The sequence below is a fragment of the Miniopterus schreibersii genome (assembly GCF_964146895.1).
Source record: "Miniopterus schreibersii genome assembly, chromosome: 8".
NCBI classification, from domain to species: Eukaryota; Metazoa; Chordata; class Mammalia; order Chiroptera; family Miniopteridae; genus Miniopterus; species Miniopterus schreibersii.
The window spans coordinates 31,092,633-31,114,008 of record NC_138109.1 but is presented as its reverse complement, the minus strand read 5'-3'; the positions used below and the strand labels follow the sequence as shown (position 1 = coordinate 31,114,008).

The following is a 21,376-nucleotide window of genomic DNA, read 5'->3' as shown; positions in this document are numbered from 1 at the left end:
CTGTAATTTTTTTAACCAGCGTTATGTTGATGAGCACACTTGGGTGCTGATACAAGAAATTCTGTTAATTTTTTTCATACAGTGTTTCCTATGTAGGCAGGTAAGTCTGAGGATAGAGTTCCAGATGTGTGATGGCTGAGCTAAAGGGGAAATAAATAAATTTGGTAAATGTTGCCAATTTGCCCTTCATAGTCTTTGTATCAGTTTGAGCTCCCACTGGCAGTGTACCTGTTTGCCCATCGAGCTAGCAAAGTATGTTATGAAACTAAGGATTTTTGCCTATTAGGTGGAACATTGTATTTTAGTATAATTTTAACTTAAATTTTTCTTGTGATTGAAAGTGAGCACGTTTCTGTATCCTTTATGTAAAGGATAAGGCCATTGTAGTATTTACTTTTCTGTAAAATAATCTGTTCATACTCTTTTCTTTTTTGAGACTTTTTTTCTTTTTTTTCCTGTTGATTTCTAGGAACTCTATATTAGGGAGATTAGCCTTTTCTTTGCAAATATTTTTCCCCAGGTGGTTTGCTTTTGGCATTGCATTGTAAGAACTTCAGTTGAAGGGTGTGTGTCTAAATTTTTGTTACTCAGGTTATCTTCCTAAAAGTTGCTTAGCTTTGATTTATTTTTCTTCCTCCTTTCTTTAATTTCTTCCCCTTTTCCAGTTTCTTTATTTCCCATTCTAATTTCTTTAGAAAGGGATTTTAGACAGATTGAAACTGCTTTGTTATTGAACAATAATCAGTTCAATGGGTGGATGTTATTAAGTGATTTTAATATATATGACCCTGGTTCATCTATTTTGAAGGCCATGTTTTTGGTATACTGCGCATTGGAGAAAGAACCTGTGCCAATGTCCTTGCCTCCAGCCTTGGTGCCACCTTCTAAGAGAAAAACGGTCAGTATATCAGGCTCTATGGGGTTGATCCCCACTTCAGCATCAGCCAAGGAATCTTACCACTCCTTACCACCTGTAGGCATTTTACCTACCAAAGCACCGTTAAGACAGGTATAGATTTATCAGTGTTAAAGAAATTTTTTAAAAAAACAAAGTGCATGGCATTTAACAGTTGATTGCTTGATGAACATAGAAGGAGCAATCAAAGGGATCAAGGTTTAGAGTTCCCTCTGGTTGAATCTGCATAATGTGATGTCCCAAAGAAAACAGATAACCCTTCTGCATTTGGCCTTACTTAGGTGATATGGATGGTTCATTGGCTTTGTCTTGAGCTACCTACAATTAAAGTTGGAAGTAGCAGATACTCCGTGCTAATCTGGCATGCTTGCCCTGGAATAGTTAATAGGTGTTTTTGTTTTGTTTTCTCTGGTTAACTCTTGATTCTTTGGGTTCAAATTGTCCAATTTTGGGTTATCCAAGGTCTTTTTTCCCCCTCCAACCTGCTTTTGTCAGGTTGCATATAGGAAAATGACAGGCTATGCAAATCAGCCACTTTGACTATAGTTAGCAATGTTGAATTAGACTATAAAAAATGGAGATTGAGAATTGTCTGAATATTTTGTTCATACAGACTCTCCCAGTGACCCATATTCATCAAGTCATAAGTCAAGAGTTAACTGTGCTTGTATTTACTCATTACTTAAAAATAAAAAAAAATAAAATGGGCATCTATAAATGTAGTCCCACTGACCTATATTTTTCTTCTCTAATTTTCTCTTTACCTCAGCATTTTGATTGGGGGTGTGATGAAAATGATATATTGTTGCTGTAGGTAGTAGTTAGCGGGGTAGAATTGCTCAGAATTTGGGACAGATACTGTCGTGGATTGAAAGATATCACTTCAACGTTTGTTTCATTTTAGCAGAAATACTGTGTGTGTGTGTGTGTGTGTGCGCACGCGCACGCACGCTCATTTATTTTATTTATTTATTTATTTATTTATTTATTTAATTTTTTTGTGTAGTGGGTTGTATCACCTGCAGAAAAAGCTAAATATGATGAAATCTTCCTGAAAACTGATAAAGATATGGATGGATTTGTTTCTGGATTGGAAGTTCGTGAAATCTTCCTGAAGACAGGTTTACCTTCTACCTTACTAGCCCATATTTGGTAAGACTTTATTTAAATTGATTTACCCTGGCTGGGTATCTCAGTTGGTTAGAGTATTGTCCCAATATATTAAGCTTGCGAGTTTGATCCCTGGTTAGGGCACATACAAGAAACAAGCAATGAATGCATCAATAAGTAGATCAACAAATCAGTGTTTCTCTCTCTCCCTGTCTCTCCCTTCCTCCTCTCTCAAAACAATAAATAAAAAAATTTTAAAAATTGACTGAAAAAACAAATATGGTTTTGTATTAAATCTAGTTTTGTGCATTCTTATTTTTAGGCATTTGTAAATAGGAAACTTTTTGTTTCAGAATTCTTTACAGAAAAACTTAAAACAGGATTTCTGGATAGTGGACAGAAGCTTGAGAATGGGTTACCTGAAGTTTTATAAGATTGACAGTGTCAGTTAAGTTTTATTAGAATGTTAAAATAGAGCATCTATTTATATCAGTTAACTAAACTTAAATTTTTAAGGGTGAATCCAAAATCTTGAGGTTTTCAAGGTGCAGCAAACATGAGAAGTAGAACCACGTAGATGCAAAGTGAAACTTAGAAAAGAACAGAGAAGAACAGTAGATCTGCCTTAAAATGAACAAAAACCCAAGACTGGGAAAGATTATATGCATAACTAATAATAGCTGCCACTTTTGAGTGCCTACACTAGGCACTACTATGTTCAGTAAAATGGCAGCTGTCATGGGTGTGGTATTATGCCCACACTTTTTGTGTACTTTGTCTTTAATTCTCATAGTAATCTTGCAAGATGGATGTTATCTGTATAGGTGAAGAAATTAAGGCTCAGAGAGGTTAAAAAATTTGGCTAAGATCACCAAAAAAGGAGAAAAGCTGGAATACAATGTTTCTTTGACACTGGAACCGATAGTCTTTTTGTCAGGCTATATTGGTTTTCAATGAATCAAACAGATCAGGACTTCAGAAAGCTAAACTTAACAAAAAGAAAAAGAAAGGAAAGTAGAATAAAACATTTGCTCTTTCTCTTCAAGTGGTTTTGTAAAGCTTTCCAGATTGCTGCCTTTTCTTCACATGTGATCTCCATCTGCAGCTGCTGTTTCTGCTCTGATTTGGTGATCCTTATATCCCCCTACTCCGAGCTGCGGGAGGCAAGCTCACATGGAAATTTTTGCTTGTTTTAGGATCATTCTAATGCCATGAATGAACCAAATTTGTTGAAACTTAAATTTCAGTTGTTTTACATCTTTTAATGTTGAAGTGTTGGGAGTAGACAATGTTGGGATTCTTTGGTCCACTACAACTCTTACTCACTAGTGGTTTTCAAAATTGATAAGAAAATGTACAAAAGAAACTCAGATTTGAGGCCCCCTGCTCAGCACCAGGACAAACATTCTCTCTATATATCTCTATCTCTGTCTCTGTCTCTGTTTCTGTCTTTTTTGATCTCTTACGTCTAACATTTGAGTGAGTTTTGGGGAAGCCACACATTAGTATGACTTTCTTTTTTCTTTGTTAATCCTCACCTGAGGATATTTTTCCCATTGATTTTTAGAGAGAGTGGGAGGGAGGGGGGGGGAGAGATAGAGAAACATCGATGTGAGAGAGACATTGATTTGTTGCCTCCCCACATAAGCCCCAACCAAGGATTGAACCTGCAACGCAAGTACATGTCCTTGACCAGGAATTGAACCCATGACACTAACCACTGAGCAACGCTGGCCAGGGCTTTGACTTTTTTTATTCAACTGATCATTTTTAAAAAGCTACTACATAGTTGTATTACATTTTTAGAGTGGTAGTTGTGTTATTTATATGCTGTTCATTTTGTTTACTTGTATAGGGCATTATGTGACACAAAGGACTGTGGGAAGCTTTCAAAGGATCAGTTTGCCTTGGCTTTTCACTTAATCAATCAGAAGTTAATAAAGGGCATTGATCCTCCTCAGATTCTTACTCCAGAGATGATTCCACCATCAGACAGGGCCAGTTTACAAAAGGTAAGACAACTTAAAAGAAAACCTGAATGTATTAACAGAAAGGAACAAATGCTATGTCAGATGACAAACTCGATTTGGACAGAATAGTGGAGAAAATATATCTGGCTAGGAGGAGAGCAGTATACTGTTTGTGGTTTAGTTTGTGACTATAAATATGCTGAATGCATGTATGACATCCTTGGGCTGTTCCTCATTTACCCCATCACTCATTGCACATGTGGCAACCACATTCTCCAGTCTCAAAATTGGAAAAATGTGGTCTTATTTTCCCCTCCTGGATTTGTGGATTAAGTTTTATGAATAGGGTATAAAATTTAAGTGAAATCCATAAGAATTAAATTATTGGGTTTCATTTGATGAATTCACTCTTACCAAAAAAATACCATTTTGAAAAAAATCAAGGAGGTTATAATTGTTTGGTATCAGTTTTAAATTTTTTTATTTTTATTTTTAAATATATCTTTATTGATTTCAGAGAGAGGAAAGGAGAGGGAGAGAGAGAGATAGAAACATCAATGATGAGAGAGTCATTGATTGAGCCCGCAACCCGGGCATGTGCCCTGACCGGGAATTGAACCCGATCGCCTGGATCCTAGGTCGCTCAACCGCTGAGCCACGCCCGGCCGGGCTCAGTTTTAAATTTTTTAAAAAAGAAAAACATTATGTTGAGGAGAAACTGTGTAGTTTTTACCATATAGATGACCCTCTGTTCCTGAGTATACAGCTGAATTTCATACCTGTACAGCTAGGAACAGGTTTTGCTGTTTTGGTTTCTGGCCAGCAGTACAAATTTTCAAAACTACATTGTTTAGCCATGTTGGGCCTTGATTTTTCTCTTATCATCTAGAAGCTCTTCCAAGTATAGTGCATTTACAGTATCTTGGCCTTAATAGAGCTTTAAAAGGATTTCAGACTCTATTGACTATTTGCTGTTAAAAATACATACTCTGAATCTCAGATTTCTTTTGACCTATAAAGTAACCATTGTTGTGATTCTTCAGAGTTATAGTTGTCAAATGTGTAGCATGAGGAAAGCACTCTTTAAAATGTCAATATTTTGGTTTTGCATGAATTTTGTCACTTAGGTTCAGAAATCCCATTTAAACAAACCATAAGAGTCAAAATTGAATTTTTTCTAAGTCATCTAAATGGAAATTTGTAGCCACCAAATACAGAAATTAGTTCTAAGAGTTTTTATTCTTATTTTTAAATAAAATAAGTATTTGATTATCTACTTTGTGAGTTTTTTGGGGGGAGCAATTTATGAATATTTTGAGATTTCTTATGATGTAGGACGTGGGCTCCCTAAGTTGTGGAGAAGGCTAAAAGTGATTCCACCCAGAAAAATAAAAGTTACAAATCTATATGTATGCCCCCTGCTATAACTCTACCTCAGTTATAGAATGCTGTGTTGTTTCACCCTTTCTTTTACTTATGTACACTGTTTTTTCATTTTATACCCACTTAATCTCCCACCAACACAAATTACAGATATGACAAAACTTGCTGAAGGAAATTATGTTTGTTCATTGTCGTCTCTATGACATTAGTAGACCCTTCAAGTTGTGTCTGCTTTACAGAGTTTTTAATGTAATAGATTTGTTTGAAGTCCATTTGCTAGAGCATAGACACCCCTGTCTATGTCAGATATCAGTACTACTCATTAAAATGGGATTTTACCACTGTTTCTTATCTATTAACCAAAATTTTTAATTAACATTCGTTTTGTCTTTCAAATAATCTCTTTTCTCTTTATAATCTGACTTTTTTTTTTTTTTTTTTTAGTACTGCATTTTTTGCAGCTCTGGACTAATCCTTTTATGAATGTTGCTTTCCTTTCTGTGTTTTTTCTAGTTTGGACTATTTTTTCCATTCTGCAGCACTCTGCTTTTCGCCTTTCTTGTACTGTCAGTTTCTTTACTCTCTCAAGGTTAGAGCTTTACTTTATGTCTTCTTAGTATTACAGTTTTTGGCTTACAAGATACATTTTGAAATTAGAGTTCTTTTATGCAGCAAAGTTGATGCAGAGAAAATAGCTTAACAGCGTGCTTTTGTCACATGCCTATTACTTGGTCCTTGTGTGCTTTTTAACTTGCCATCCCCAGGCTCTCTAATCCACTTAAAATCACCAAAGTGGAATTTTTGTGTGCTGTACAAAACAGGGTGAGAGAAAATATTTTGAAAGAAGGGGACAAGCTGCATTTTTCTTTATATGCCCTTCTTATACTTCATATACTGTTAGCTCAACTTTCTTCATGCTTCCTGGTTGCATGTTATTTTATTGCATTAGTATGGGAGTTTAATTTTTGTGTCAGCAATTGATGAGTGACACAAGCTATGTACCATCTACAGCACACTAATCTTTTTTCTGGAGTCACTTGTGGTATTACCTTATAGCTTGTTGGAAGTTAAACTTGTTTGTCTCACTCTTACTTGATGATATTTTTAGTAGTGAATGACTGTTAAGTGTGAGTCACACTTTGAGTTAGAGTGGTAGAAGAAGTGTGGAAGTCATTTCACAAAGGAGAGAGAGCCGTGGTGTAAGCAGCTCATTGGGAGGCCATCCATCTTTTAAGAGCATCTTCTGTTGAGGAAGTTAAATACAAGAATAGCTTACATTTATAAAATAAAAAGTTTGTAGAGTGACTTCACATATGTAATATTCATTTCATTTTAAAAGTGGGCAGAGCCGAAATTATTTCTCTCTTTTACAGTGAAGATCATGCAGCTAGTAAAATAGCAGAACCCAAAATAAATTCAGCTAGATTTTCTAACTGCAAGTACCATTCAGAGATCAGTTTTGACACCTTCATTACTAAAAGAAGACCATACGTAAAGGATGTCTAATATGAAGATAGTTTCATGTATGGTGATAATACTTACTATGGAACATGCCTGAGCAGTAGGTTTTACTTTTAATAGAGTAGACACTAAAAGTATTCAGCAAAAGCAAATATTTGTTCAATTGAATAAAATCAACCCCCATTATAATTCTGATACTCAACAAAAATTTGTGTACTTACTCTGTGCCAGATGATACAAATAAATCACCATTTGTCTCCACAAGAAATGTATGTTTAGTGGAGTAATTACTTTATAAATCTGATATCTGCTGTGCTGCAAGGTTCTGGACAGGCTAGGATCAAGTGACAAAGACATTGGGATCTGAAGTGATGATACATAATATAGAACAATAGATTTTAGAGAATTTAAGGGAAAATGTTTTAGTATATAATTATGTGTGTTTAAAATTGCACTAGATATGGTGTTCTTAAATGAATTAAAATTGTAATATAAAAAATGTAATACCCTGTAGCCATGTAGTGCTTTTAAACATTTTAAATGCTTTGCCATATATAACTTTATAGTGTTAATGTATAATTATGAACTTTTTGTTTTTAGAATGTCATAGGACCAAGTCCTGTTGCAGATTTCTCTGCTATTAAGGAGCTAGATACCCTTAACAATGAACTAGTTGACCTACAGAGGTATGTGAAGTAAAATTACAGCTGCTTATATAAATACACTCTCTCTCTCTCCCCCTCTCTTCCTCCCTCTTTCCTTGCCTTCCTCCCTCCCTCACCCTTCCCCTTTTCTGTTTCTTGGTAAATACAACTTTATTTGGTTAAGTACCATGGTTCTTCAGTTGAGAATTAGTGTACCTTATTTTATCAAATCTAAGGCAACCTTTAATTGCAGGGTGCACTATTTTCTTATGTACCACTAAAAAAGAAAACTCACTGCCAAGTAAACAATAGTTTGCCATCAACTATAAGATACTATTTGATTTCAGACAGTGAAAAATGTGTATCTTAGAATGAATGAAATGTAGTGTTCCTCCAACTGAATAACATTAGAAAAACTGTATTGTTTAAGAGCATATTCTGTTAAGGAAGTTAATTATAAGAATAGCTTACATTCCATTTTGTAGAAGGAATATTAAATGCAAAGACCATGCCAAGAGCTTTCATAACTTATTTCATTTGATCCTCACAAAAACCTTATGACTTGAGATAGATGTTATTGTTCCTGTTTCATAGATTAGGAGTTAAATGCTTAGGGAGCCATGCAAACCTGTCAACAGTAGAACTAATACCTAATCTCAGGACTACTTGATTTGGAGTAAAACCCCCTTTCTTTACATAGGTACCGTGTAGAACAGACTTGAATACAATCTGATTTGTTTCTAATATATTGATTTCCTTATTTCCTGGAAACTTTATGGTAATGTTCATTGTAAAAATGACCTCCTAAAATTACTTTTTAAAAGTGAGACCTGCCCGGCTGGGCGTGGCTCAGCGGTTGAGCATCGACCTGGAATCTAAGCAATCGGGGTTCGATTCCTGGTCAGGGAACATGCCCGGGTTGCAGGCTTGATCAATGACTTTCTCATCATTGGTGGTTCTGTCTCTCTCTCTCCCTCTCCTTTCCTCTCTCTGAAATCAATAAAGATATATTTAAAAAAATAAAGTAAAAGACCATTTTTCTATAAGGCATTGTATTTAAATATTTATCACTGCATTTACACAAACTCTTTTCTTTCTTTTTTTTATCTTCACCCAAGGAGTGAGGATATTTTTCCCATTGATTTCTAGAGAGAGTGGAGGGGGGAGAGAAAGAGAGAAACATCGATGTGAGAGAGACATAGATGGGCTGCCTCCCATATGCACCCTGACCAGGGTAAGGATCAGGGCTCGATCGAACTTGCAACCCAGGTATGTTCCCTTTACCAGGAATTGAACCTACCCTCTGGGGCACAGGCTGAACACTAACCACTGAGCAAGGCAAGGCAACTCATTTTTTTTTACTTTCACAACACTTTGATGCAGATAATGACTGATACTTTATTTTATTGATGGTATTGAGACATAGGGGATTAAATAACTTATCTGAACTATATGGCAAGAACTTGACAATGATCTTCCTTATCCATGAGACTACGTTGAGATTGCTGTAGAAAAACTTAGTGATTTTTTTTTTTTCAGTTGCAAGAAAGAACCAACCCAGGCTAACTTAAGTGGGAGTGAATTTGTTGACTTGTGAAACTAAGACCTCTTAGAGGTAGTGATGGCTTACGGCAGGATGATGACTCCTCATCCTTCCAGTCTCGCCCTAGACATCATTTCCTCCGGAAGTGGAAGCCTTCCCTGACTATATCCCAACCCTGTACCTGTCAAATCTTATGTAACAGCCTGTCCTACATGGTTTTAATACTTATACTTGTCATAGTATTTACCATACTTTATTATAATTGTCTGTTTTTGTTTGGATCTCCCACTAGACTATGTACTTTTTACGCATAGGGACTATTTGCTTGTTCACTATTGTGTATCAATTTTGTTGTCATCTGCCCATATTTTTTTCTGTTTCTGCCTTGGTTTTAGACTTTATCTTTTATCTGCATCACTGTTATAACCTCCTAATTGACTCTCTGCTTTTAGTTTCTCGGCCTACCTCCAATTGATATATAAAGTACAACTCAGATCCCTTAGTGACTCACCATTCCCAACTGGATCCAGTTCACTTTTCTGAGTATGGCATAAACGCTCTTCCTTCGTGGTGTTCCCCTGGCATCCTGACCATTCTTCTGTCTTAGCCACCTCCAACAGTAAAGTAAAATCATCTGATAATACTGTAAAGTTTCCTGAGAGCAGACACAGTATGTTTGCTCTTATACTTTTAGTGTTCAGCATAGTGCTCTAATCTATTTCAGTTTCATCCCTCTTCTCCAGCCCAGTTGTGTATGGGCTTATTACCTCTCACCTCAGCATGCCACTACTTTTATTCTTCTTTGCCTCTGATCCTACTGTTCCCCTTCGCATGAGACACCTTTTGCTTTGTAAACTTTCACTGATGCTTCAAGGTTCAGCTTAAATACCATCTCCTTTGTCAAACCTCTGAAAGGTTGATTGTTAGTTGCTCTTTCTACTTCTAGAGATTTTAGTCCTTTATACTACTACTCAACACATTTTATTGTGATCTTTTTAAAAATATGCCTTTAAAATTTTTTCTTTAAACTCCTTTAGGTCAAGAGCTGTGTCTTACTCATTTGGATAGGTTTAAAAATTAACGCACACTTTGCCCCAAACCATAGGATCTCAGTGTAGGTTAGTTGGTTGAATAAGTCAGAGTATATTATAAATATTAGAATATTTCCCAGACTTAATTCCTACAAAATTTATGGCATACTAGAGGCCATATGTTAAATGATGAAATAAGGCAGAAGAGCTTCTCAATAATAGCTTATTTTGAAGACCATAGTAAAGGATTTTATAGACAAAAGGATTTTTAATCCTCACAGGGACATGAGGTTAGTGAGCTGATTTTTCATATTTTGAGTACCTGTTTTTGTAACAAGGAACTCCTTTGAGAATCTGTTGAAGACTATAAGACTGTGCCCAGAAAAAAAAATGTATCTGTGAACACCATTTTGCACTTATTTCAGGAGTTCCTAGACTCTTAAAAACTATCCATGAAACCCTTTTCAAGAACCCTTGCTCTGAAAGTAAAGTGGCTCAAATAGAGAAGTTCTTGGAAGTGAAAAGGCAAAATGTATTGAGAAATTGCTTCAGTCACTTAGTGTGGTGGTGAATTATGCTGAAGCAGGAGTTAATATTTGTTTGTCTTCAACCAGCTTCTTCCTTCCTGTCTCCGTCCTTTTAGCAAGAATATCAGGAAGTCAAAGCTACATCCTGTCAGGCCACTTTGTTATCCTGGTCTTGGGCCAGTGAACGGGCTAGATAATCACAATAATAATTATTAGGCGCTGTGCTCTGCCTGCTTTATGTAAATTCTCTTATTCCATCCTTGCAGTGTTGCTGAAGGGTAAGTAGTTTTATCTGTTTTTCAGATGAGGAACGGGCAAGTCTTTTCTAAGAAGTCTTCCCGATATCCACCTTAGCTCAGAGAGCACTCAGTTTCCTTTTCTCAAAACATTGAACAAAACTGGGTTATATTTCTTTCTATAGGAGACTGAGCTCTGTGTGATAACACAGAATGTCTCTTACTTGTAATAAATCAATACAGTGTAGTAGTATTTCAGAGCGTGGGCTTTCTAACCGGATTGCCAGGTTTGACTCCTGACATGACTTAGACAAATTACTTAGTTAATTATTTGTGCTTCAGTTTCTTCATTGTAAAGTGGAAATATGAATAATACCATGTAAAATGCCTAGTACAGTTCTTGGAACATGGTAAATTCTCAATACATGTTAGTAATCATCATCTTCATCAGCATCCCTAATACCCAGCTCAGCACTTAGAGCACAGCATTTACTAAAAAGTGCTGAGCAAACATTGGTTAGAGTAGCTGAATGAACACTCTTTCCTAGTTGAAGAGAGGAACTATATAGATCTCCACCTCAGTCATGTTTGAGAGCTGATTAAAAAATATATTTAAGTCAGTGTTTGCATGTGGTTTGAATTTTTTTTTTTTAATTATTTTTTGGTTTAGTTCAGTTCAAATACCATTAGAAACTATTATCTCTGGAGAAAGTGTTGCTTATATGATTGAATCTGGAGCTCTTTTGTGTATATAATCCAACCTAATCTGTTTCTGGCCCCATAAAGATCTGTGATACTGGTGCTAGAAGGTCTTAATCATGACTACCTCAAGAATGGTGTTACTGATTGAGTAATTGAAGCACAAGGTTGTAGTGTGCATTTGGTAATAAGGAGACAATTTGAGGCTACTGCATTCCTCCAGGCTGATTCAGTTTAGAGGAGAGTGCTCTATCCAGGGAAGATGGCATCTGTTGGCTGAGTAGGAGAGGAACTTAGCACAGGTACCCTGGTGGCTATTCCATCTGCTCCCTCCGTGGAGCTGCACAGCCCCGTCGTTGCAGGACTTCAGTCCTCTCTGATGGATGAGTGGCCTTGAAGGAGATTTTGTGTTCTGGCCCTTTAAGAGGGCATCTGGGTTTCTACCAGACTCCTGTCTCTCCCTGGTGGACAGAATCCCCACTGTTATGTTTTGATATTATGCTTTGAAAACCATATGATGAGTGGCTAATAGTAGAGAGTCACTGGATTATTTTGAATATTTAGATAAGATTTTGGGGTAGAGAATTCAGTGATTACATATTCTACAATTGTGTATTAGATCATTTTCTAAACTTTTTTTAAATTCATAATTTCTTTTAACAAATTTAAAAGTTACTTCATAATGTTATTTAAAATTATAAGTAATTTTAATATAAGTAAAAAGCAACTAAAGCATAAGCTCAAAGCCTACTTTTTTTCCTAATTACATGTCATCTTGTACATTTTGCCTTGCAGTCTTAAGATGGTAGAGATATTAGCATCTACATAATGAAAAGTAGAAAAATGAAAGCTTATATGACCTGTATTGAGTTTCATGGCAGAACCAGATTAGAATCCAGTTCTCCAGGTTTAGCCCATTTTTCTTTCCATAAGACCCTCATGCATTACTGAAGACTACATAATGAGAATAGGGTGCTTTTCTGTGTTTGCTTGCTAGAAAGATTTATTGGCAATTAAGCTACTTAATAATAAGACCATCTTTAAGGCTAAATGTGCCCCAAAGGATTTTTATAAATAAGTCTTAGAATTGAAAAATATACTGTCATGTGTTTCGCTGGTTTTCAACTGGTTTCTAGTTTTTATTGTTTTTCTGGTTGCAAAATAATAGGTGCTTATGTTTAGGAAAAAAACATAAAACTGTGTATCTGGAAAGGACGTTGAAGGTGATTTAATCCTGTTTCTCTTAAAATGTTGGTATTATATAAAAATTAAGGCAGATGGCTCACTCCCTTTTCCCCATAAACAGAGCCTGGGTAAATGGAAGTGAATTGCATGAACTCAAGGTCCTAAGCCTGACCTTGTGAATAGCTTTTGACTGCTTCATAGTAGGTTTGTGTAATTATCAACTTTATATTTTGAAAGCCTAGCTTGGGCATTGCTTTCCTTGCTGGTTCAGGTACTAGTTTCCATGGAATCAGAACAGTCAGCCTTTGGAACACCAGGGAGCTCCATCCCTGGCCTTTCTTTATGGCTTTGGTGTTCTTAGATTCCTCAGGTTGTACCAGCCACTTGGAGTGAATAGGGCCAGAGAGATAGTCTAAGATAAAGACCTATATTTGGGATATATCTTATCCACATATGTTGGTGGACTTCTTAGGAAACTGCATGTAAATATTATTTTTTATTGTGCAGAATCTTTAAAAGAATTAAAATTTTAAATTAATATTAAAAGAATGCTTTGCATTGGTTATGCATCTGTCATCTTTAGAAAAATATATGTATTAATTTGAAAGAGAGGAAAATGTAAAAGATATGACCAGGTATCCTTAGTGCCTGAAATGAGAAGGATAGCTATAGAGGATAATAAACTGATGAACAAAATAGGTCCAGAGGCATGGAGGCATGAAACAGACTGACAAATTTTGGGGGGGGGGGTTAATCAAAGAACTTATATACGTATATGCATAACCCATGGACACAGACAATATAGTGTGATGAAGGCCTGGGGTGTGGGAGGAGGTGGGTAAGGGGGAGATTGGGGGACATCGGTAATACTGTCAACAAAAAAATGAAATAAAAAAAGAGTCTATGGAATACTACAGAAGAGCAATTTGGCATCTCTGAAATTATAATCTACATTAATGAGGAAATTATTTGATTGTCAGTCTGATTTATAGGACAAAATTTCAGTTGTAATGGATTTATAGAAAGCAATATAACTGGCAATTTTATTATTTTTTTAAGTTTTCTATTTAGTAGTGTATGTTATACTACTTGGTTTTGATAGTAAAAGGAATTATAATGAGACCAGAATTTTACTAGATAAAAGTAGGTCAAAAGTTAAATTTGATTTCAGTACTAAGATGAATTAATGCCTAAAGATTCCCATATTTTATTTAGTTGGGAATGGTTTTTAAGATATGTTTGTAGACATTGCCCCTGTTCCCCACCCCTCCCACACCCAAAATTATTAAGAGAAATTTGTATTTTCTAAGCTTTTTTCAGTTTACCCAAACATAGACTGTGCTTGCTTGTTAGAGCTAAGAGTCTTTTGTAATGTTTTCCTTTTTCACCAAGTAAGTGTCTTTCTTTTGCTTTCCCATTAGTGTGTCTTGGCTACTTTTAAGTCGGCCTATAGCTTTCTTGCAGCCCTGCTTTCATGGACATACACTTGATCTGAGCAGACACAGCCAGTAAAGCAGTTAACAGCAGAGCAGAAAGGATTGATTGAGTACAAATGTGCATATTAGTGTGTGTAATGCTGATCTATGATACTGTATAATGTTTTCTATTTTTTGTTATTATCTACTGTCAGAAAGCAGGTACTGAATTGATACCGACATTATGTGGAATGCCTCCGAGAATGTGGGATTGGGGGGAGGAGGCTAGTTTTTCATATGACTTGTCTCTGACAGGCTGCAGCAGGACTGAAAACACTCCTGCTCATGTATGGAGGAAAGGAAAAATTTGCAAGATTGAGCTCGCAGAATTTGTGGGGTATATTTAGAGTTTTCTTCCTGTGTTTTTTCTATTTTTCAACTTTACCTAGTTTTATAAACATTGGAAGTGGGGTATGACCTTTGCATAATAAGTAGATTGAGGTATGGGAGGAACAGGCTGCCACAATGATTTGTATGGTAATGGACTGTTTAAAATCTCCACGACATCGTGACCCACATTGCAACCCATCTGAGAAACGGTTAGTGAGCTCCTTGACCATCTCAAGTGTTTAAAAGTAACAGTGTACAAATAGCTTTATTTTTATGCCTTTTTCTTTCCCATACAAACCTTAAGAACATTGTGTCTACATATCCAAAACAGTTAAGTTTTGTCTACATTTAAAATCTCACCTCAGAAAGGTGAGAACTATAAATAAATATAGCATGTAGTTGTCTCTTAAATATCTTTTTTGGTGTAATTGTTTCACTGTCCTTTATGCTACAATTTAATGGAGCCTGAGTTTATGTTTGGGTTATGACTGGGATGAAACTGAAATACTGTCATGAAGCTCTAAGGGGAAACTTGGCAATACTAGTCTGGAGGACTTCTTGAATGCCATCCTCCCTTCTTCATGTTGCTTGCTTTTACCTTTTCCCTGACCCAAAAATGTATTACTGCAGAATTCTATTGCTTTTTCTCATTTTGTAGAAAAGAAAGTGAAGGGGGAGCAGTGTGTGTGTGTGTGTGTGTGTGTGTGTGTGTGTGTGATTTCAGTACGAACAGCAGTTAAATGTATTCCATTGAAAGAAATAGCTTTATTTTGTAATTCTAAATCTAAGATTGTTTAGGATTCATTCAGCTCTCATGAATCATGTACAAATTTAGATAATGATATTTCAAAGTAAAAAGGGATCCTAGCTTGTTCAATCAGAAGAGTAGAAACATATATGCTAATGTGTTTCTTTTTTCACTTAGTATAAATTGTTTTATATATTTGATCAATTGGGATTGATTGGTGATCTAAAATCGCCTTTTTTTTTTTTTTAGCAGATGTGTTCTCTAGAGCAAATGGCCTGTGTATTGGCAATCCTTTCCATTTTCTCTGTATTTCATTCTAAAATTGTTGCACACCAGTGATTTAAGGAGACATTAGCACTTCAGTAAATGTCCTTTTCCTTAATATTGTTGGTTGTTTCTATTAGCCATTTTCATTTAATTTAACAGTGGTACTTAAGGGTTAAGCTTACAGAGCTGATGCAACCCCTCCTTTTCTTCACCAGCAATTTTCATTGGACAGCATTTCCATAGCAACAGTGAGATCAGTGAAACCTGAGTGTTTCATTGATTATTTTTATCTTCCTTTTTTAATCTATTCTCTTTTTACCACATTTTAGTGAGAAAGCAATTTTTTTTTAACAAACAGCTTATATTTATTTCTGTTCCATAAATAATTAAAAGGGTAGAAAAATCTGCCCTTCATTTAAAAATTGAATGTTTCACTATGTATTTAAAAAGCGATTCAGGATTAGGAGGCTGGATAACCATACCGGCTGTAGCTGATGTTCTCAAATATTCTTGCATTGTTTGCTGGTCTTCTAGGGAAAAGAATAATGTGGAACAGGACCTTAAGGAGAAAGAAGACACTCTTAAGCAGAGGACAAGCGAGGTTCAGGTATGTGAGCTGTGAAATTCAGTATTCCATATCTGATTTAGGAGAATATATTTTAAGTATATAGGGTCATTTACTATGTGATAGTTGTGGTGTTGGTGAATAGGTCAAGGAATACCTATTAGGTATGTGATATAAATAGTTATCTTTTGTGAAATGATTGTTTTTCTCTGAATTGTGGCCTGCAGAGAGCACACTGCAATGAGAAAGCAGTATTTTTCAGCATAAATTTCTAGTTTTGAAAGTATTTTAAAGATAATATTTAACTGCATAATATATCATTAAAGGTAAGTTTGAATGACTTATGATGTAAATATTATTACACCAATAAAATCAAACGAGTGAAGTTATCATCACCATCATGAAAAGGCAAATTGCTTTTTCAGATGTGAGATTTTGTTAGCTAGAGACCTAGTATTTTAAAGGACTGTTTCTCATAATACTGGTAGGGTGGGAAATTACATGGAATAATTTAAATAATATTTTATAAGTTGCTTAGTAGCCAGGATATCTTAAACTTTGTCAAAAAGAGATTTAATTCATTTTCACTAAGTGCTGTGTTAAGTAGCTTCGTTTTATAAATAATATAGACAGGACAATAAAACCTTAGTTTCTGATTGGGAAATGATACAAAAAGGGTATTTCCAACATTAAAAATACAGAAAATTGGGTAGTGTTGCAGTTAGAACAGTAAGCATTGCATGTGACCATTGTTACTGGGGCATCATTTCCTGAATGCTGCACCAGTACATACAGGAGGTTGGATGTAAAAGCACTGGTAGCATTTGCTAGTAAAAGCTCATGGACAGGCATTTCTTAACATGTTACTTGTATGTTGGATTTCCTGCTTATCTCAGTTTTAAGTGGGTGAAAGCTCTAAATGGTTAGATCCATTGTTTTGTTCTGATGTGGAACACTCACAAGAGATTGTTTACCAGGTGGGCTGTGCGAGGGTGGGGAGAATGATTTACCGAGGGGATTGAGGAAGAAGCTAGGGAGACTTCTTGTTGGAAGTTGATGCTCATATTATGTACACTGGGGTTTTCTTAAGGGTGGTGCAGAAGTCGAGATCATCACTAATATTTTTCTCTTTGTGGTAATGAGATGGGGAGGTTACCTCAGTTACATTATTTTTGTGCCTATAAGAAATGCAAAAGAGTCATAGACTTTAACAGTTATTGCTGAAAATAGTATAAGAATAAGAGATAAAATAATCTACAAAAGTTTTCTTAATCTGAAGAAATAGATACAATTGCTGATATAATCTTGGACAGCTTCTAAATTTAACCAGATAATCTTTCAAAGTACAAAGTTTTTTATGACTGACAATATTTTGTTATTTGTGTATATCTGCTGGTACTTCCTACTGCTTCTTTTGAGGATGTAAATTTAAATAGCTAGTTTGGACGAATACTAAAATTTACATTGTTCCTTTTAGGCTAAATGGGCTATCCTTGAATATTTGATTTCTTATAATTATAGTTTTGTCATCAGTCAAAATTTCTTTGTGATTTGCTTATCCTTCTTTACTTAGTGGTGATGGTAAGGTATACATTAAACCTTAAGTTTTGCTAAATCCAGATGTAAGATTGGAATAGGAAGCCTAAACTGTTGCATTTTTGCATTGGGTGCTGTAAGTAAAAGGCATCTTGGAGCATGGTTGGCACTAGCCAAGTTGTAATGGTCAAACATAAGTTCACTGAGAAAGAATGTTGGATTAAAACTTTGCATTAGTAGATTTATTACTCATTCCATTCCAAAATAGGTGTCTCTGTGTTATTCATGGTAATGAGACACTAGACTAAGATGACGTGGATAATTGACATCTACAAATAATTAAAACTTTTCATTTTAGTGATCATTTTCAATTTCTGAAGCATGAGACAACTTATCAGAAGTAATACATAGATTTTATTACCTATTGAATTAACTCTGATTTACCCATTGGTAATAACATGGATAATTAAAATCTGTAAGTAATTGTAACTCCTAGTGCTTGTTTTCTAATTTCTCTGGCAAAAGCCAGTTTACTGGAGTTTTTAATCAGTAGCCCAATCAAAGAATGTGAACATCACTGCTTCTTTCTGACCCCACTTTCCTAATGTAGATGCTAATGAGAAATGCCAACATGAGAGCATTGAGGTGGGGGAGAAGGAAGGGAATTTTGACCTACCAGTGAGTGTCTGCCTAATCCAAACTTGGCCTTTCTGAGTGTTCTTGCTTTTCTCCATATTTATAAAGTCACAGATAGTTATTATATGAGCTCATATCTTAAGCCAGAAACCAAACTTTCAAAGCCTCTTTATGTGTGACCAAAGTGCCAAAAGATTAGTTATTTTTTGTTTGTTTTGCATTTAATAGTCTTCCTAATTCAGTAAAATTAGAAAATCTACATAATTCTAAATTTTTGTTTTCTGTCTGTAGTCTTATGAACTACTTATTGAAAACTTGCAGTTCAAGATTTTTTTCTTGAAAACCAAGCCAATGCTTAACTTCAAATTTAATTTCATGAGATGACCACTCTCTTAACTCATTTGAGGTACACTGCTAGTTTATCAAATTCTGTGGAGAAATTAGGCCCATAGTGACCCAAGGGGAGAAGGTCACTCTATCTCAAATGTTTATGGCTTGGGCTTTTTTGTTGTTGTTGTTAAGAGAAGGTAGACCTACATTTTCTTCTACCTGAAACTGTCTGCATACAATTTTATTAAAATTTTTCTTCTGAGTAGTCAGAAAATATTTAGAAATTCACTGTCATATGTCTGCTTTCTTCAGTTTTGCATAGACGTTCATAGGAACAACTTAGTGTCAGACAAACTTGAATGTAGTTACTGGTTCTGGTTTTTGATCCTAAGTAAATAACTTACCTACTCTACACATTAGTTTTCTCTTCTGTAACATGGGATAATAAAAACACCAGACATTGCCCAGCCAGTGTTGCTCGGCAGTTGAACATCAACCCATGAACCAGGAAGGAGGTCACCATTTGATTCCCAGTCTGGACTCATGCCTGGGTTGTGGGCTCCATCCCCACCCAGTAGGGAGCGTGCAGGAGGCAGCCGATCAGTGACTCTCTCATCATTGATGTTTCTCCCTCCCTCTCCCTTCCTCTCTCTGAAATCAATAAAAACATATTTAAAAAACAAAACAAAAAAACACCAAACACTTAGAGTTGCTGTAAGAATAAAATGAGATAATGCAGGTAAAGTGTCTCATGGAGTGATTTGCACCTGGTAAAAATTCAGTAGGTGTTCTGATTAGTAGTAGTATTCTGTACCCTTCTGTCATCTCCTTATTACTCTCCCTTCATTGTCAAGCTCTGCATTGGACTATCTGCACTTAGAACTCACCAATTTGAAAATACCTTCACATATTTATTTACTTTTGCTATTGCTATCACTTTGGCTACCAACCTACATTTTTCTATTTTTGTTGCTTTGTGTGGCTATTTTTTTCCTTTCTTATCCTTTCAATAACCCTATTTAGTCTACTGTGCTTTTAATTACTACTGTGCTTTAATTGTTCTGCCCAGGATCAGCAACAATTTTAAGGCCATATCCCTTGATTACTGCTTTCTTGGCTTGCACTGTCCTAGATACTCTTCTCCCTCTCTACCTCTGCTTCTGTTGCTTTTGCCATGGACTGACAGACTTGCTCCTCCCCCACTTCCTTCTTTTTGGCTACCCGCTGCCATCCTCATGCTGATGACTCCCAAGTATTTATCCAGCCCTCTATTCTCCTGAGTACCAATCTCACCTCTCCACTTAGGCATTTTGGTATTTATCATTTCAAAGTCCATATGTCTAAAATGAGTCTCATTATGTTGGAGGGAAAAGGCTTCAATTTAGAACTTTCTTCTTTCTCCCAGTGGTTTTTCTTTCTCACTACTGCCACCCTTAATCACCTAATATCTAAAAATTTAGTCAGCCCGGCCGGGCATGGCTCAGCAGTTGAGCATGGACCTAGGATCCAGGCAATTGGGGTTCGATTCCTGGTCAGGGCATATGCTCAGGTTGCGGGCTCAATCCCCAGTCAGGGGCGTGGGGCGTGCAGGAGGCAGCTGATCAATGACTCATCATTGATGTTTCTATCTCTCTCCCTCTCCTTTCCTCTCTCTGAGATTAATAAAGATATATTAAAAAAAAAAAAAATTGAAAGTCAGAGCTTAAGTGCTTACCCCATCCTCCTCTTGTCTTTCTTCCTAAACTAATTTTATTATTATTATTATTATTATTATTTTATTCCTCACCCAAGGATGTGTTCATTGATTTTTGAGAGAGAGATGGGAGGAGAGAAACATCAGTCGGTTGCTTCCTGTATGTACCCCAACTGGGGATCGAACCTGCACCCTAGGTATGTGCTCTGACTGGGAGTAGAACCTGCAGCCTTTTGGTGTATGGGAAAATGCTCTAACCACCTGAGCCCCACCTGGCCAGGGCCTTAAGCTAATTTTAGTATCATGACTCTCAGATGTGAAAATATTTACTGCTGCCTACTGCCACTATTAATGACGGGAGAATGTCATACCTCATGGGTATGTTGGAGGTAGAAAAAAAGATAAGATACAAACACTCCTCTTTTACTACTTACTATTTTATTATCTGCCTCCAAACTGCGTTCCTACACATTCTCTTTCTTATTCCCACTCATAGACCTTTTGTTGTTGCAATCTAAAATGTTTCCGACTTCCCTGCATATGTGGATTCCATTCATACCTTAAAGCCTAACTCAAATCCCACTATTTCTCTTAAACTTCCTCTTTGTTCCTTCAGTCGATACCAGTCTTTCCTGTGTTGAAAATTCCACAGGAGTGTGTATCCACTTTATGGCATGTCCAGTATGTTACCATGCTGTGCTAGTTGAGTACGTGTGTGTATATAGATTCCAATATCTTCTAGCCTGTATTATGAGCTCCTTAAGCTTAGAAATTGTACCTCAGATCATTTCTTTTACTGTATTTGATTAAGATATTGTTAAATGGCCCTGGCCAGTTTGGCTTAGTTGGTTGGAGCATTGTCCCATACACCAGAAGGCAGCAGGTTCAATTCCTGGTCAGGGCACATGCCCAGGTTGCAAGTTTGATCTCCAATCAGGGTGGCAGCCAATCCATGTTTCTCTCTCACATTGATGTTTCTCTCTCTCTGTTTCTCTCTCTCTCTCTCCCCTTTCCCTTCCTCTCTCTAAAATCAATTTTTAAAAAATATTTTGTTAAATGGAGGTAATTTTAAGGAAGCAGTTGACAACAGA

At 36.1% G+C, this 21,376-nt stretch overlaps 1 protein-coding gene across 5 annotated transcripts in view; it reads left to right on the top strand.

Moving 5' to 3' along the window:
• Window positions 1-21,376, top strand: part of EPS15 (epidermal growth factor receptor pathway substrate 15) — a 94,201-nt gene that overhangs the window by 37,015 nt on the left and 35,810 nt on the right. For all 5 annotated transcript variants that reach the window (XM_081143950.1, XM_081143952.1, XM_081143951.1 and 2 more), the window contains 5 exons: window positions 809-898; window positions 1,923-2,068; window positions 3,882-4,038; window positions 7,441-7,526; window positions 16,060-16,132. In XM_081143950.1, the coding sequence (XP_081000076.1) occupies window positions 809-898; window positions 1,923-2,068; window positions 3,882-4,038; window positions 7,441-7,526; window positions 16,060-16,132 (552 nt within the window). The remainder of the gene's footprint in view (window positions 1-808; window positions 899-1,922; window positions 2,069-3,881; window positions 4,039-7,440; window positions 7,527-16,059; window positions 16,133-21,376) is intronic.